The sequence below is a fragment of the Phytophthora sojae genome, assembly GCF_000149755.1.
Source record: "Phytophthora sojae unplaced genomic scaffold PHYSOscaffold_2, whole genome shotgun sequence".
Classification (NCBI taxonomy): Eukaryota; Oomycota; class Peronosporomycetes; order Peronosporales; family Peronosporaceae; genus Phytophthora; species Phytophthora sojae.
The window spans coordinates 4,665,167-4,680,271 of record NW_009258116.1 but is presented as its reverse complement, the minus strand read 5'-3'; the positions used below and the strand labels follow the sequence as shown (position 1 = coordinate 4,680,271).

Here is a 15,105-nt window from a genome sequence, read left to right as displayed (position 1 = left end):
AACGTGGGAAAGTTCCGAAATGTGATGCAAATTTTACACGGTTTGGAAAATAACGTACTCGCCCGATTAAAGCCCGGGCTTTATTTTATAGTGCAGGCCCAGAAGCTTGAAATTCTCAGATATTTTATCAGCTCCAAAACTTTAATCTTGGAGTTTGTGTGGACGAGCCGATAGGTACCGGTTTTTCTTGTGACGGGCTTCTATTCGGGAGGGGGCTTATATTCAGGCGAGTATGTTAATTAACAAAGCACAAAAGCGGCTATAACTGGTTGCATTACGGTTTTTTTCTACCGCTACCTCTTTCGTGTACAGTAACACGATTCGTGTTTTTGACGGTGTTATTTTAATAACACCTATTAAAAAACACCTATTAACACCTATTAACACCTATTAAAATACGTTGTCCTAGTGATCTTCCTTCACGCGAGAAGCAACGTATTCTAACGATTTTAATTCGCAGTTCGTTAGAACTGTCGTTTGTCGACGATTGGAGGGACCCAATGTCACAAACCGGTATCGTCACCGGTCCACAACCGGTTTTGAAGAGAGACCGGAGGGTTCCAGTACCGGTGCGACATCGGTTGAGCAACTAGGGAGTGGGACCAGCAAGCTTCAACCAATCAAAGCGGGCTGATTTGGCATTATTTTTTGCCAAAGAGATACATTTTGCACTGCATGCCAGCACAAGCACGAGTTACTTTCCCTGCATTCAAGAATATACTGCGGGGGTGGTAAGTGCAGCAACCATACATAACAGTCCTTGCTCGTTTGTGCCGAAGCTAAACGTGATGAATCGACTAACACCGTTGTATGGAATTCCATACGTTTACGTCCTTCGTATATATATATATTAGCGTTTTGAAGCAGTATCGGTTGACACGGATTGTCCAGTAGCAGGCAGCAGGCTGTAAGCTAGGAGAATGTACGGTACGTGCAAAACTAACAACATGCGCATAGGTTTCTTGTGGTATCCTTTTAGAATAATTGGAGGGCAGGTTGGTGCATACATCGTGGCATGGTGCATTGAAATCCAAGTTTGGGTGATCTGTCTGGTATGACATTAGAGATGTAGTTGCATACCGTCGGTTGCCGTTCATACAGCCTCGTGTCGCATTGGATGCGTACTAAACTCGTAAGTGTATTGCTGACAACAGCTCTTTGCTCTATCATGTGATAGTTTCTGTGGTCGTGCACCAGCGGTGGCATTGCTAACGTTTACTTCTGTTTTTATTGCAATTTCGTCGGCCAGATACTTAGCGGTGAGAATCGTGGAACGGGCGAAGCTGCTACGTTGCTTCGATTACTGTGGCACTTGGTGAGTTTGAGATGACATGAGCGATAGCGGAAGGGTGGCAAGATCACTGTGACCAAAGCCCACCGAGTCCTCTCCTGCTAACTCAATCTACCCGCTGCGGCGTGGAAAGCTGCGGGTTGAAGGCTACGTAGGTTGGCAGTTTGTGACAGGGTGATGACATGAGCCACATAGGATACCGCCAAACGCTCGCCACGATCTCTCTCGCTATAACCTATCTAGCTGCTGCCGCAACTTCGAGTCCTGCTCCTTTTTCTTCGCTTTCGTGGGCCGGGTTCAGATACGAATTGTTGTGCACTGAAAATAAAATTTCGAGTTGGGTACACGTTTTTCCCCTCTACGACTGTGTGGTAGCGTGCAAAAACTGGTAAGCTTACTTGGCCACCTCGTAGCCCTCCACGAACTGCGTTTCCCCGCCGGGTAAGCAATCGATTCAAAAGCATAAAATTTTACCGGTAAGTACCGGTAGATTGAGGGTGAGCTTCGTTATTCGGATAGGGGCTTCTATTCGGGTGAGTACGTTCGTCATGTGACCCACACAAAGGCGTACCCCGGTTACCCGATCAAGTAGACGCCGATGAGTTCGAGTGCGGACCGGCAAGCTGCGCGCTTGAAGCGCCGCGCCGAGCGCCTGGGCCCGCAATCGCGAGCCCACAGCAGCTCCGTCGGCGGCACCAGCAGCACCAGCAGTAGCAGACACAGCAGCGCGATGAGCTCCCGGGACGCGTCGGCCGCCGCCTTCTCCTCGCGGGCACGCGGCTCCAGCCTCCCGACCCACAGCAGCAGCGGCGAGAGCCTGCGTCGGCCGCCGCCCGCACCTGTCGCCTCTGGCCACTCGTCTACGTCGGCCAACGCTGTGGCTATGAGCACGCGCCGCGGCAGCAATAGCGCGCGCAGCCCGCGAGACATCAACGTGCTGGTGGACAAGCTGCTGGCCAAGGTGCACGGCGCGCCGTCCGCCATCACCACCCGCCGCACTGTCGTGCGCCTCCACGACGCCGTGTCCGTCGCGCCACAGACAGACTCGGTACGTGCTGCAGCTGCAGTCTTTTCACCGCTCCTATTGCTGTACTAATGACACGATGTGCTGCGTAGTTTTCGGTGCTGGAGAAGATCAAGCGGAAGATCGCGACGGACGCGCCGCAGTTCTACCCTAACTCGCAGGAGACGGTCACGAGGCTCAACGAGGTCTACTCGCGCTTCGTCAAATTCAAGAACCTCGACAAGAAGACGTACGTGCGGCGTGGTGTTACGCTGCAAAACAATTATGGCTCTTGTACTGATGCTTACTTGATTTTTGTTGTTGTTGTTGTTGTTGCTAGTGAGGCGTTGTTGTTACTGTATGGGCTGATGGATTCAGCGCCTCCGCCGCCTCAAAGTGAGAGCGTCAACAGTCATCAGGATGTAGAGCCGATGAACGTTGACACTTTTGAGATGCGAGGGTCGATGCCGGGGAGCCTGGACAACTCTGTCTCGGAGAGGAATGGGGAGTTCGGTGTGCACCATCGGTCGCAGTCGATGCCTGGGGCAGCACCTTTTACGTTTGGAGGGCAAGACGCAGTGTCGCCTGTTTCAACGATGGACCAGTCGAAAACGGATCTGGATTCGCTCGAGGACTCGTTCAAGTTCGCTGTCGGTATCGCTCCAGTTCACAAAACAAGCAGAGGGAAAGGCAGTCCGCGTACAGGCACCAGTCCTCGCACACATACAGGTGGGACGATCGCTCCAGGTCCAATGCGATCTCCCAGCGGCGGAGTTGGAGGAGGCCGCTCGTCCTTTGATGTGCCGGAGGAAGTTCTGCTTCGAGACGTTTTGTATGCCTTGCAAGCGGTCGAGTCGCGGTATTTGTACTTCGACGACGCAGCTGATCGCTTTCAGATCACGAGGAGTGTGGGCGTTCCGACGCGTAAGTACTGACTTGCGTTTCCGGTATGATGAGGATAGATTCTTACGCTTAACATTCGTGTGATGCCCCTTTTGACAGCGATGCGCGAGCTGATTCACATGCTGTGCGACCTGGGTTGGCTCTATCGCAAGATTTCGGAGTACATTAAGCAGCATCGCGAAGAATTAGCGTTTGGCCTGGTTGGTTCCTGCTTTCTTACCATGGTGGTCCATAATGAAGGCAACTTACCCTTCGCATCTTGCTTGTTACATGTAGGTTGGCCAGAGCTTTTGCCACGTGCTCAACACTGTGCTGACAGACTACTTCCGCCTAATAGCGGTTCTGGCGTCTCAGATCGACGAAGATGCCGAAACGAGACAGCCACATGAACGATCACTGAGCAGTCTTACCTTGCGGACTCTGATCGTATGGATCCAGGACCCTCTAGACAAAATGCGCTTGATGGCTCGTCTAATCGACAGGCATGTAGGCTCTGCTGAGAGGTTTGGAGAAAATGTTCGGCGGCTAACAGTCGTGTGTTGCTGTAGCGTTGAAGGTCTTCGTGGTGGCGCGCTTGCGTCCGGTATTCACTCGCACGTGCTGCACGGCGATCCGGACGTGTCACAGTCTGTTCAAACTGTGATGAAGCGAATTGCTGCTCCAATCATTCGTATGATCAAACGCTGGGTGTTTGAAGGCGAGCTTGAAGACGTGCATGTAGGTCACGCTTATGTGCGTTGATCTGGTATGGATCTAACCGATGCCCATGCGTATCATTTGTTCGATAGGGCGAGTTTTTCGTGGTGGCAGATTCAACAGTGAGTGACGACCAATTTTGGGCCAACAAATACACTCTGAATCGGAAGATGTTGCCGACGTTCATCTCAGTGTACGTTCATAATATTATGTCGAGCGCGCTTACGGTAAGGTGGATAGCTAACTCGTGTTGATATCGATTCATTCTTATAAAAAATAGTGAGCTCGCGAGGAAAATTCTGGTTATTGGAAAGAGTATCAACTTTATTCGCGAATGCTGTGGGAATGCTGATGTGCGTGAAGTTTTAGTGTTGTTTAGTGCGTCCATCTTCGCTAACAACGCTTCAATGTTAATACAGTGGGTCATGGATGCTGCGCAAGAAGGCACTGTGATCGGAATGGATACCGAAGACGAAGCAGCAAATTTTGCAGAGCTGAAGCGTCTGGAAACAATGATCGAGAATGTTTCGAACTCTACAAACGAGTACCTGATTCGCACATTGATGGAGAAATATCGACTTCTGGATCATTGCCAGGCACTGAAACGCTATCTGTTGCTCGGACAGGTACGATGTGGTATGGCTGTATAATGCTCTAAGCCGACCAGAGACGAACGCGACATTAATTGTTTTGTGTTTGCGATTACTGACAGGGCGACTTTATTCAATACCTGATGGACCTTTTAGGGCCAGAGCTGTCTAAGAGAGGCTCGCAAGTGTATCGCCATACACTAACGAATGTGCTGGAAACCGCTCTAAATGCTTCCAACGCGAAGTTTGAGGTTTGGATCATCGTTCTAGAGGTCTATGAAGTAGGCTCGCACCTAACACTCTGTTGATTTTAGTCAGCGGATATCCTTGGACGTCTGGATGTTGAGCTGCTGCAAGGATCCTCGGGTGAGCAATGTGCGATTTTGCGCCGCTTTCAAGATATATTCTTACGGAATGGTTTGCTCCTGGTTAATAAAATGTTGTGCAGCGGACACTGGATGGGACATCTTTAGTTTGCACTACAACTTGCAAGCGCCGGTGAATAGCGTTATTCCTGCCTCCTCGATGCTTCAATATCAGCAAATATTTGACTTCCTGTGGCGGCTCAAGCGAGTAGAGCACTCGTTGTCTGCGTCATGGACAAAGGACATGAATCTCGGGCACGAGGTTCAGGTAAGCGTGGGTGAAATTGCGAGCGTACGAGTGTACATTAACTGGCGTGGTTGTACTTTAAAACTGCAGGGGTGTATACCGGGGATTCGACCTGTCTTGCACAGAAGTCAGCTCGTGCGATCTGAGATGATTCACTTCAGCACCAATCTTTTGAACTACATGATGTTTGAGGTAATACGGTTAACCCGTGCAACCAATTGTAACTGGCACGCTAATAACTTACTTTATCGATGGTATCTTAGGTTCTCGAAATTGCCTGGCACAAGCTGGTAAAAGATCTGAACGCAGCGAAGGACTTGGACGAGTTGATCGAAAGTCACGCAGCTTACATCTTCTCCATCAAGAAAAATGTACGATATAAAACTGTTCCATACTGAAATTGTTTATATTAACAACTAACGGGTGAGTTCATGTGTGACCGACCGTAGGGCTTCATGATGAAGGAGTCAAGAGAACTTCTGAAGCAGTTGAAGCTCATTTTTGCAACCATCATCAGGTTTTGCAAGGCGCAGGAGAACTTATACACTACTGCGATGCACGCGAAGCAAGTGGAGGGAATGCGTCAGCAACTGATTGGACGACGAGAGCTTGATGTACACTACTGCATCTCTCCTGTTGTTTGTCGTATCGTGCTAGATACTAACGGTTTTGGTGTGTATTTGGTAGGGTTCGTGGGGAATACCCGAGGAAGACGAGTACAGCGTGCAATCAGAACAAGATACGTTCGGGGCCAACTCGAAGATCTTACGCCAAATTGAAGAGATTTCGGAGGAATACAGTCGCCAATTCCTGGAGCTCCTGGAAATTGTGAAACAGAACTCCATCCGGTACGCGACTTTGAAGGTCGGTTCATTCTCATGCTTATACTTAACACCAATGTGCGTTGATGACATGCAGAGGATCACAAAGCCTGTCATTCTTGATGTCGCGCTTCGATTTCAACGAGTTTTATCTCAAGAAGGTCACCCCTCCCATGGACGCAGATGAATAACCAGTTAAGGTGAGAGCAGCAACTTGTTACGAAGTACTAGATACTTTATGAACAACAAAATGGACACTTCTCTCAAGCGTCTGCTAGCTATTGTCTTTCACCTTTGTGCCATGCTAATCCAGGAGATCTCGTAAGAAGTAGCAGAGCTCGTTGTTGGCAATATTGACGCCCTTGTTGATGGAGAACAGGTCTCCCAGATGGCGAACAGTATCCAGCGTACAATCGACGGAAATTGAGTTTCCAAACGCGTCCTGCAAGCTTTGGCTCGAAGCATCACCTGCCACAAGAGTAGCATTCCCGTTGTCTTGGCTGCTATCGCTGCTCGGATGTTCAGCTCCTCGGAAAAGCTGTTGAATTTCACTTAAAATCAAGTGGAGCATCTTCGAGAAAGTGTTCCGGTCAATCAGGAGTGAGTCTTCGTCTTCCATCTGCGTTCGCAATTTGCTTAGTGCTGCTTTCAAGTGCTGTACCGCTTGTCGATCCACGTTACCTCTCTTGCTGAGCAAAGGAGACGACGCAAACTTCTCCACTCGGGCAAGTGCATCGGTGTTGCTTGCAGCGGGCGAGTCTTCTGCGATGGAAACTTTGGTTGTGCCAAGCGTGAAGTAAAATGTTATCTTGTCGTTGTGCGCAGTCTCTCCGACCTCAGAAGCAAGCGCGGGGGCGAGGTCTTGTCCCCAGAGAGCACACACCATTCCAGCGCGGATTTCAGGATCGGATGAAGGAACAGGAGGAAGGTCCGTCAAGCAAGCCATGCGCGAGTACGTCGAATGATACTGCACCAGAAAGGAGTGGAGAAGAGCACTCGTGTCCTGGATTGCTGCGGTGCTAACCGGCAGAATGTGCTGCATACGCTGCAAGCGCACAAAGTAGTTGACGATTGCGGCGACGTCGGGTGCTTTGTTGTCTGTTGGTGGTGGAGCAGTGACGTCTTCCTTACCTGCTTCGGACTGAGCGTTGATCGTAGCTAAGACTGAAGGCGGCAGCTTTTCGACGGAAGTGACACTACCGTTCTGCAACTCAAGAGTGTCGAACAGCACTGCCTCGTGCTGTTGAACCTCTAGCGCCAAATCCAGATAGTGGAATGCAGCTTGAACGTGCGTGTCCTCGCTACCCGGGACCAGCTTCTGGCCAAACAGGTTAACCAGTTCGATCAAGACCAACCGTACCAACTGGCGATCATATCCACCTTCAATCGACGACTTGATGGACCCTGTGAAGGCCTCGACACATTCTTCAAATCGCAGCTCCAAATGTTGCTCGCCTTGTACAGGTAAATCGACCTGGATCTGGGTCATGGTTCCGTACAACTTTTTTGAGAGTATCACCCCCTTCAGCAGCAGAAGTCGTGCTTTGGTGGATGACATTCGCTGCGTGGTATGGTCAAGAGCTCGAATACCGCTCTCAACAGATTGCAGTGCTCTCTCCTGACGAGTTTGTACGTTTTCGCTGCCAGAGTCCAGAGGAAATTCGAGTAGCACCTGCGCTAAATCAGCGTGGATCTGAACGAACTCGGGAATTCCAGGCCGGTAGATGTTGAGTCGCTTTTCAGCGTGCTGGTGATCAGCACTAACGCCGATCCAGCCGTCGTGTTCCAGCAAGGCGTCCAGCACGTGTTCTGCTTCGCTCAGGCGTTCGTTGACTGCATTCAGTGCAAGTGGCTGGGATGACAAGAGCGCTTTGGATCGGAGCAACGAGCTCAACGCTTGAAGTGTGTGAATGTAGGTAAGCGAAGCTGAGGTGTGGGATGTCAGGGCTTCTTCTCGCAGAACGCCGAGTTCTCTTTCGGTTTTTGCACGCTCGCCGAGAAAGACTTCGGCCTGCAATCGTAATGACTCGAGGTGCTGTCGAAGGAGCTCTTCACCTGTCCTCTTGGCTTCTTCGATTGCAGTCTCGGCAGCTTCAAAGGCAGCGTGATAGCGTGTTTGGGCAAGTAGACAGGCGACGACGTGTGCTCGACACTTGGCAACAAACGTACCTCGACCAAGTACCAGCGAGAACTTCAGCTTCTGGTCCAGTTCCAAGCGCAAGTGGTGCTCCGGACCGGTAGGAATCGTGTTGTATTCGCTGATTGCATCCATCGCACTTGACATGGATGTACTCCACTCACCCTCGCAAAATGCAAGATAGCTCAGCTGCAGGTGAATATCGGCTCGAATGCGATGGGTCTGGAGCAGCTCCCACGAAACCGACTGTGGTTCTGCAGCCACCTCTCCAGCAGCTTCTCCAACTACAGCATCTCTTGGGGTTTGAGCAGGAGAAGTCGACGCCTCACTGGGCTTGACGATCAATAGCATCGCTTGGGCCAATTTCTTGGCCGCTGAGCGAGCGATTGCTGCGTCGCGGTCGTATCGGCTTTCATGGCGAGCTAGTGCAACAGCGAGGTGCAAAATCGTCACCAAGATGTGCCCCACCAGCTCGTCGGGGTAAAATTTCTTCAGCTCCGACTGCGTTTGCTCTGCGTTAAGCGAAGCCAACCAGTTCAAGGCGGCTCGATTACTCTCGTCCAGAATTGGTTTACTGTCGTGGAAAACGACAGCGTCGGGCTCCGGAATGCCGCTGCTACTGCGCGGCGTTGACCCACCTTGCAACAGCTTCATGATAATCTGGAATGTTTCCTGGAAGCGAGCACATTGGACTAGCGCTTCAACGCGGAACCTACGAGCGTTTGCTACATGGTTTGCGTCTTCGAGGCAGTATTCCGCCACGTATTCGTACCCGGTGATGACAGGCATCACAGTGGTTGCACACTGGTGTTCATACTGGAGCAAAACCTCAGGAACCAGCACCAGCATGATGCAGAGAGTGAAGGGAGAGACGCGATCTGGGTCTGAGAGCAGCTTTCGACCTGGCCAGAACTGTCCAAGCATCCGGTACGAGCCAAACAGGAAGCATTTGGTCGGGTGTGGCAACGAGCAGCCGTAGAATCGAGTGAAGATTGCCGCTGCCATCAATGCGTAGTCGACGGCCTTGTGCAGTTTGTCACCCGATGAGAGCATGATCAGCTTGGAGAGGACGCTGCAGCATTGCATCCCCACCCAGAGTTCGTCCCCAGCGATTTTGTCTTTATTCGCACTCTCAAGGAACTGGTCAGCAGGTGGAGTAAGGGCTTCACGCCAGGACATTGCGACGTTGAGCGTGCTGAAGGCGTTGTCCAGTGACTCAAGCCAGCTCTTGGTAGCCGACTTTACGTCTCCGTTGGCGAGGTGGAAGTCTCCAGCCTCTTGCAGCGCCTGGCAGACGATTCGCTTTTGACGCTTTTGTCGAGACAGAATCACACAGCGGTTGTATGCAGCCACAATCTGGCGGCGAAGTGCGAGCAGGTCGTCTTGATAGTGGTGCGCGTTAGTACTGCTGCGCTGGTCAAGACGATGGTACCGTTCGACTAGTTCGTGGCACGTGTTTAACGCTTGGTGGCTCTTGTTGATGGCGTTCGATAGCTCGTCGTAAATTTCCGAGAGATCCGCCAGTTTGGCTCGTTCAAGGTCCCGATCAGCGACGAGTTCTTGGATGCGCTGCTCCAGCACCTGCTTGTTGGCGCGGAATGCGATCTCCTCGGGCGAGAGCACTTCTTCCACTACAAGGCGCGACTTTTTCTTCTTCTTTTTCGCCTCTTGCTCCTGATATGCGGTGACGTAGGCGTTCAGTTCTTCTTGGGCGGCTTTCAAGAGCGTTTCCTGGTGGTCCAGGATCTGCTGCTGCGCGTAAATCAAGATGGGGAAGTTCTGCTCGGAGAACCGACTGCCCTCGGTACTGCTACCACACAAGGCGTGATACCTGCTTCCTTTCTGCACGATGCTCTTCCAGTCCTTGAACGAACAAAACACTCGCAACGAGAACGCCATCAGCTGCGCGAACCAAGTTTGGTCAACGTTCAGAGCGCTAGTGGCGGCGTACACCACAGTCGACAGGGCCATCGACTGTTCTCCTGAGGCAGGGGCTCGTGCTGTTTGGAGCGCTGTAGATTGAACTTGTGACCCGTTCGTCGCGATGTCCATCATGTCCAGCAACGCGTCCACGCAAGTCGACAGGTGTCCAAGCCTCGTAGGTGACGTTCCAATCCGACTTGGCGCGATCCACGCTAGCCAAATAGCGTTCCAAAGCTGCTGGGCTGCAGCTTGAAGCCCTTGCCAGCAATTGGCAAGCCGAAATAGTTTGCAGCATCCCGCAGTCTTCTCCAAGAGTTCACCAAAGAGCTGATCGACTTGGTTGGCTTCTGGGGTGTCACTTGGCTCAGCTTGGGGTACGGTAGCGTCTTGGTCTTCTGCTGGTACATTCTCCTGGTCCACATCCGTTTCTAACGCGTTCTTGGTTTCGTTTGCGCCCTTTGTTTCGTCTTCCTTGTTGTTCTCAGGATGAAGTAACGCGTACGTGCAGTCTTCCGTATCTGGGCCATTTGCTGTGTCGACTTCCTCAATTGTGTTGCATAGTTTCACGATCTTCCGGAACTGTTGGCAGATCAAAACAGGGTTAGTCGTATCGTACCTGCCTGCCCAAGCAACATTCGATGGCGGACGTACCAGCAGCACCGATTGAATGTAGAACAGCTCCCCGCACCACCGATACAAGTACTCATCGTCAGCTCCAGCTACCGCATCAGCCACAGTTGCTTCAGTCTCAGGGGTCTCACTGGTTTTGTTCTCTTCGTCAGGGCGAGAGCTGAGCGGGTTCGCTTCATCCGGAACGACAACATTCTTCAGCTGAGGTAGCAACTCTCCACCGCCAAGCGATTGAAGGGTAGCTCGAAACTGGTTGCTGATCTCTCCTGCTACCTTGAGAGACGCGAGGAATTTGTCCATTTGAGAGACGTCATTCCCTCCAGATCCGAGGACCGCCCCGCACACTTTGCTTGCGAACTCGATTGTTCGACGATCCGAAGAACTGTGCCGCTCCAGGATGGCGAAAACCTTCAAGAGATCGTTCCCAGCGGCTTGGAGGAGCTCAGCCAAGCTCTGCATCACTCCTGCTTCACCCTTCTCCGTCTCACTTCCGCTCCTCGGTGTGGCTTGTGGTGTATTACTCTGGCTTTTGTCTTTGGCTGCGGCTGCTGGGGCTCCTTTCGACCCTCGTGGAGTAGCTGCTGCTGTTGTTGGAGGCGCAGGAGTGGAAACTTCTTGACTCCCTTGTGAATTGCTGGCCAACTTGAAAAGAGCCACAACTTCACGCAAGCTGTCGTGCTCTTCACTGTTGTTGCCGGAATGAACCTGCTCGTGGTTCTGAACGATGAGTGGAATGGTGACCCGAGAGATGTCGCTGTGGGCTTCTTGAGCAATTCGAAAGAGCTCGAAGCCTATACGAGCGTGAATGTTTCGCGTGTCGTCGTCCCATTTCTCGCTTGGAATCGCATGAAGCGCCTACATAACAGCAAGGAACGAAGCACTGAGCCCCGAGTCATTCCTCCGTCAGAGTTACAGCGCCTACCTGGACTCACCTTGTAAAACGTCACGAGTGCGGCGAATGTCAAACCATCACAACTGCCTTTCAAGTGCAGCAGCGGCAATAACAGTCGGTATCCTTTGAAGCACAGGACGCGAATCGCTTCGATGTTGTCTGTCGCGCAGGCGATCTCAATGGCCATGGAGATTTTGCGACTGTCTTCAAGCGCTTTGGTCTGTGTCGTGGTCAACGATTGAGCGTCAAAGTCCGAAGTCGCGACGAGCTTTCCATCCCTCTCCAAGTCGCCAGGCTCGTTGTGACACAAGATCAGCAGTGCCTGGATGCAGAGGTTTAGTATCGGCAGGGGGAATTGGGCCACAACGTCTCGCTTCAGTGCTTGTCTGTAGAACAAGTTGGCCATCCACGAAGGCCTCCCAGCACACGCGTGCGAGACTACGGCGTTGTACAGATAATGAGCGGCTTTGTTGGCTCGAGTTGCAAGCTGGGTGTCGTAGCACGCCTTCGCGAGATACCCGTAGCACATGGGCAACGGCAGCGGGTTGAGCGCTACCACCGGCTCCGAAGTCTCGCCGATGGAGTTGATCACTTCGTGTTTGTTGTCATAAGCAGCAACAGCGAACACGTAGCTCTCGTTGGGTAGCAAGCCGGAGATCATCACGTCCAAGTGTGGAGGGTACACGGGGGTAGCCGTTCCGGTGAGGTGGTTGCTGTTGAGTGAGACAGCAGTCCCCACCCCTGTGGCCTTGGCGAATACCATGTAATACTCTACCCTCCGCTTTCGAAGCGATGGCAATGAAGGCCGATACCCCACTATTTGCAGCGTGATCGCTGAGCTCGATCGAGATATGACGATGGGCGCGAGAGGGACAGCGGACTCCACGGCTTCCGTCCTTATTGAAGCTAGTTGGCGACAGAGCTTCTCCTCTTGCTGCTCCACTTGTTGCAGCAGTTGAATGCTCTCGTCTGCTATTGCCAGTCGCTCTTTCACCGACTTCTGCGGATGAACAAGCCGCTGGATGTTCAGTAACACTCGCGCGTAGCCATTTTGATCGCACTCTTCGAGGAGCTTGAGCTCGGCAGTTGATAGCACGCTGCTTGTTTGTAGAGAAACACCTGGTGTGACGACGGAAGGTTTTGAGTTGGTTAGAGGGAGAACATCCACCATCGAGGCTGCCTGAAGTTCCAATCGGTACAAAAGCAGCGTCAAGTCCACTTGAACACAACACATGTCCTGATGAACACCCCCAAATTGAGAGCCTGTTCCTCGCACACCTACGCGATCTCGAGGGTTTTCTCCGTCACTCAGCGGACTTGAGTCCCTAATTGTGCACGTAAATGAATACTTGGAGATTGGCGTCGTAATTCCTGGGTCCGACTGTCTGTCAACCACCGAGTGGAAGTGCGAATGGAAGTTCACTAACTCGCTCCGGCGCGAGTTTATCCGCTCGAGACACTGACGCACCACTTGGCTGCCTCTGCGCGCTTTGCCACGGATCGACAGAAGCGTAGCCAGACGCAAACAAACGCGACCGTGGAGCAGTAAATCCTCAAATTTCACGGCGGTGAAGGTGAAGTGGATCGTCAGCAGCAATTCACACGTGAGACGTACGAATGGTCTTGACATTTGAGGTGGCTCCGTAGCGTCCAGATCCTTCAGCATTGGGACCGCAAACTCTCGCCACATTTGCAACGCCACTGACGCCAGCAACTCTGCATTCGTACGCGAAATGGAGCCGTCGCCGTGGAAGACGCAGTCCTGCATGGCTTTCGACAATCTTAAAAGGAACTTGGACGCTGGAAGTTCACCCCCAGACACTGACAATTGCTGTCGTGGCTTTAGCTTCACTTCCAAGCGCTCGTCTTCTGAGAGGGACTCCCACGACAGCCAGGACGCTTTGATCTCACGAAGCGCCTCGAACAGCTCAAGCAAGCAGCTAATGATTGACGCATCTCTCCCCAATAAGCCCTCCGACGAGGAGTTCAGTCGTGCGTGGGCACTTCTAATGAGCAGACGCATCTCATCGCCGGGTTTCCCCAGTAGAAAGCTGTGCCGAATAGCGCTCAGGTGGAATGATACTGGGAAAATCGTGTTGTCCAGTGCAGACTGCGATGTCAGTTCTTCCTCTTCTTCTCCGTTCAAAGGCTTCAGCATAGGGGCCACAATCTCCATAACGAATGCAAGCAGCTCTGACATGGTCTCGTTCGTTGGGGGCTGCGTGGTGGAAGGTATCAATACGAATGCCCCTTGCCCTCCACACCTCTGCTTGACTTCGCGAGATAAACTTTCCAAGGCATCAATCGCAGCGCGCATCTGGTCACGAGTCTCTGGAAATGCCGCCTCAATTGAACTTCTAGTGACCGGTTGACGTCCTGCTGCAGCTTTGACTCTTGTCGCTAGCATAGTAGACGTCGTCTCTGCTTGGGTCAGAACACGCTGCACTTCCACCGGCAACGGCATATCAAGCTCCTCCTCCTTACGCAGCCGTTGGACGATTTGTTGCAGATAAGCGGCACACGCCACTGCCGATTTAAGGTGTTGATCACTTCTCATCGTCTCTTTCAACGCCAAATCCTCGTAGCACTCGCAAATCGCCGAGCCAAGTTGCAGCCGCCACATAATGTACTTGGTCGTCGACAACGCCACCGAAGATTCCATGGCCAGCAGACTCCACTTCAGATACGCCACTACTTCTCGAGAAAAGCCCAAAGCTTGTAGAGGCTTCGCGATGGAATAAATGAGCACAGACCCGTTCAAAGTCAACCACGTGAACTGGCCCGAGTACTGGCGCTCCATAGCCACCGCCGTCTCCATCCCCAGGCGCAAGAATGACAACGCCTCGATCATATTCTCCAGTCTTCCGGGATGTTTCACGAATCCATCACACCGCTTCTGAACGTGGAAGCAGCTCATGGCTACACCAAAGAGCGACCGAACGTAGGCTTGGCCCTCAATTCGACTCCGTTTTACCGTCGATGACGACGTAGAAGCGAGAGTACGCTTGAGAATATCTTGGGGTTTACTAACAGCGACTTCTTCCGGTGTTTTCTCCTTCATTTCGTCCAGAACGAGCACTTTTTCGTAGAAAAACATGGAGGCGGCTCGAAATTCCTGAATGTGGTAGAACTTGTCTCCGAATACGAGGAGCAGCTCGGTCTTCTTGGCCGTGTTGATCTGATCACTGGTAGCTTGCATGAGCCTGTCCACTAGAGGGGTCAGCTTCTGGGCGATGTCACCGTAGAAGACCACTTCTTGACGTGCGTTGACGACGTCTTCTGGAGAACCGCCAAAGCTCTCGGAGGTCAGTTCCTTGGACTGTTTCTCGCGGGTGAGCTGCAGTATTGCAGTGAACTCGCGCGTGAACTGTTCCACCACTACATCTGCGTCAGCGTCGGCGTCTGCGCCGTCTTCAGGCGCTGAAGCTTTCGGGACATCCGCCGACTCGATTCGGATCCGTGTCCCCACCGTCTTCGTCATGGAATTGCTCGAGTCACTGTCACCGCCCCGCTGTGCTTGAACGATACGGCGTTGAGTGTGGATATGGGCCCGGATCTTCTTTCGTAATGAAGGGTCGGAGGAACTACTTTCAACAGTCGAAAAAGC

The 15,105-nt window shown here is 52.1% G+C and overlaps 2 protein-coding genes across 2 annotated transcripts; one reads left to right on the top strand and one right to left on the bottom strand.

Annotated features, from left to right (window-relative positions):
* Positions 1 to 2,174: 2,174 nt before the first annotated feature.
* Positions 2,175 to 6,107, top strand: PHYSODRAFT_487955 (hypothetical protein; the record flags this gene model as incomplete). Its single annotated transcript, XM_009521229.1, has 17 exons — positions 2,175 to 2,339; positions 2,408 to 2,544; positions 2,635 to 3,041; positions 3,075 to 3,218; positions 3,297 to 3,397; positions 3,474 to 3,914; positions 3,986 to 4,086; positions 4,174 to 4,246; positions 4,313 to 4,519; positions 4,606 to 4,734; positions 4,798 to 4,849; positions 4,932 to 5,116; positions 5,186 to 5,287; positions 5,359 to 5,466; positions 5,545 to 5,709; positions 5,783 to 5,943; positions 6,014 to 6,107. 17 exons carry the CDS (start codon positions 2,175 to 2,177, stop codon positions 6,105 to 6,107), a joined length of 2,772 nt encoding a protein of 923 aa, XP_009519524.1.
* A 113-nt stretch (positions 6,108 to 6,220) lies between these two features.
* Positions 6,221 to 14,979, bottom strand: PHYSODRAFT_311302 (hypothetical protein; the record flags this gene model as incomplete). The annotated part of the gene is made up of 6 exons (XM_009521228.1): positions 6,221 to 7,458; positions 7,507 to 10,027; positions 10,079 to 10,555; positions 10,628 to 11,461; positions 11,539 to 13,608; positions 13,747 to 14,979. The coding sequence occupies 6 exons, from the start codon at positions 14,977 to 14,979 to the stop codon at positions 6,221 to 6,223; spliced, it is 8,373 nt and encodes a 2,790-aa protein (XP_009519523.1).
* Positions 14,980 to 15,105: the final 126 nt, after the last annotated feature.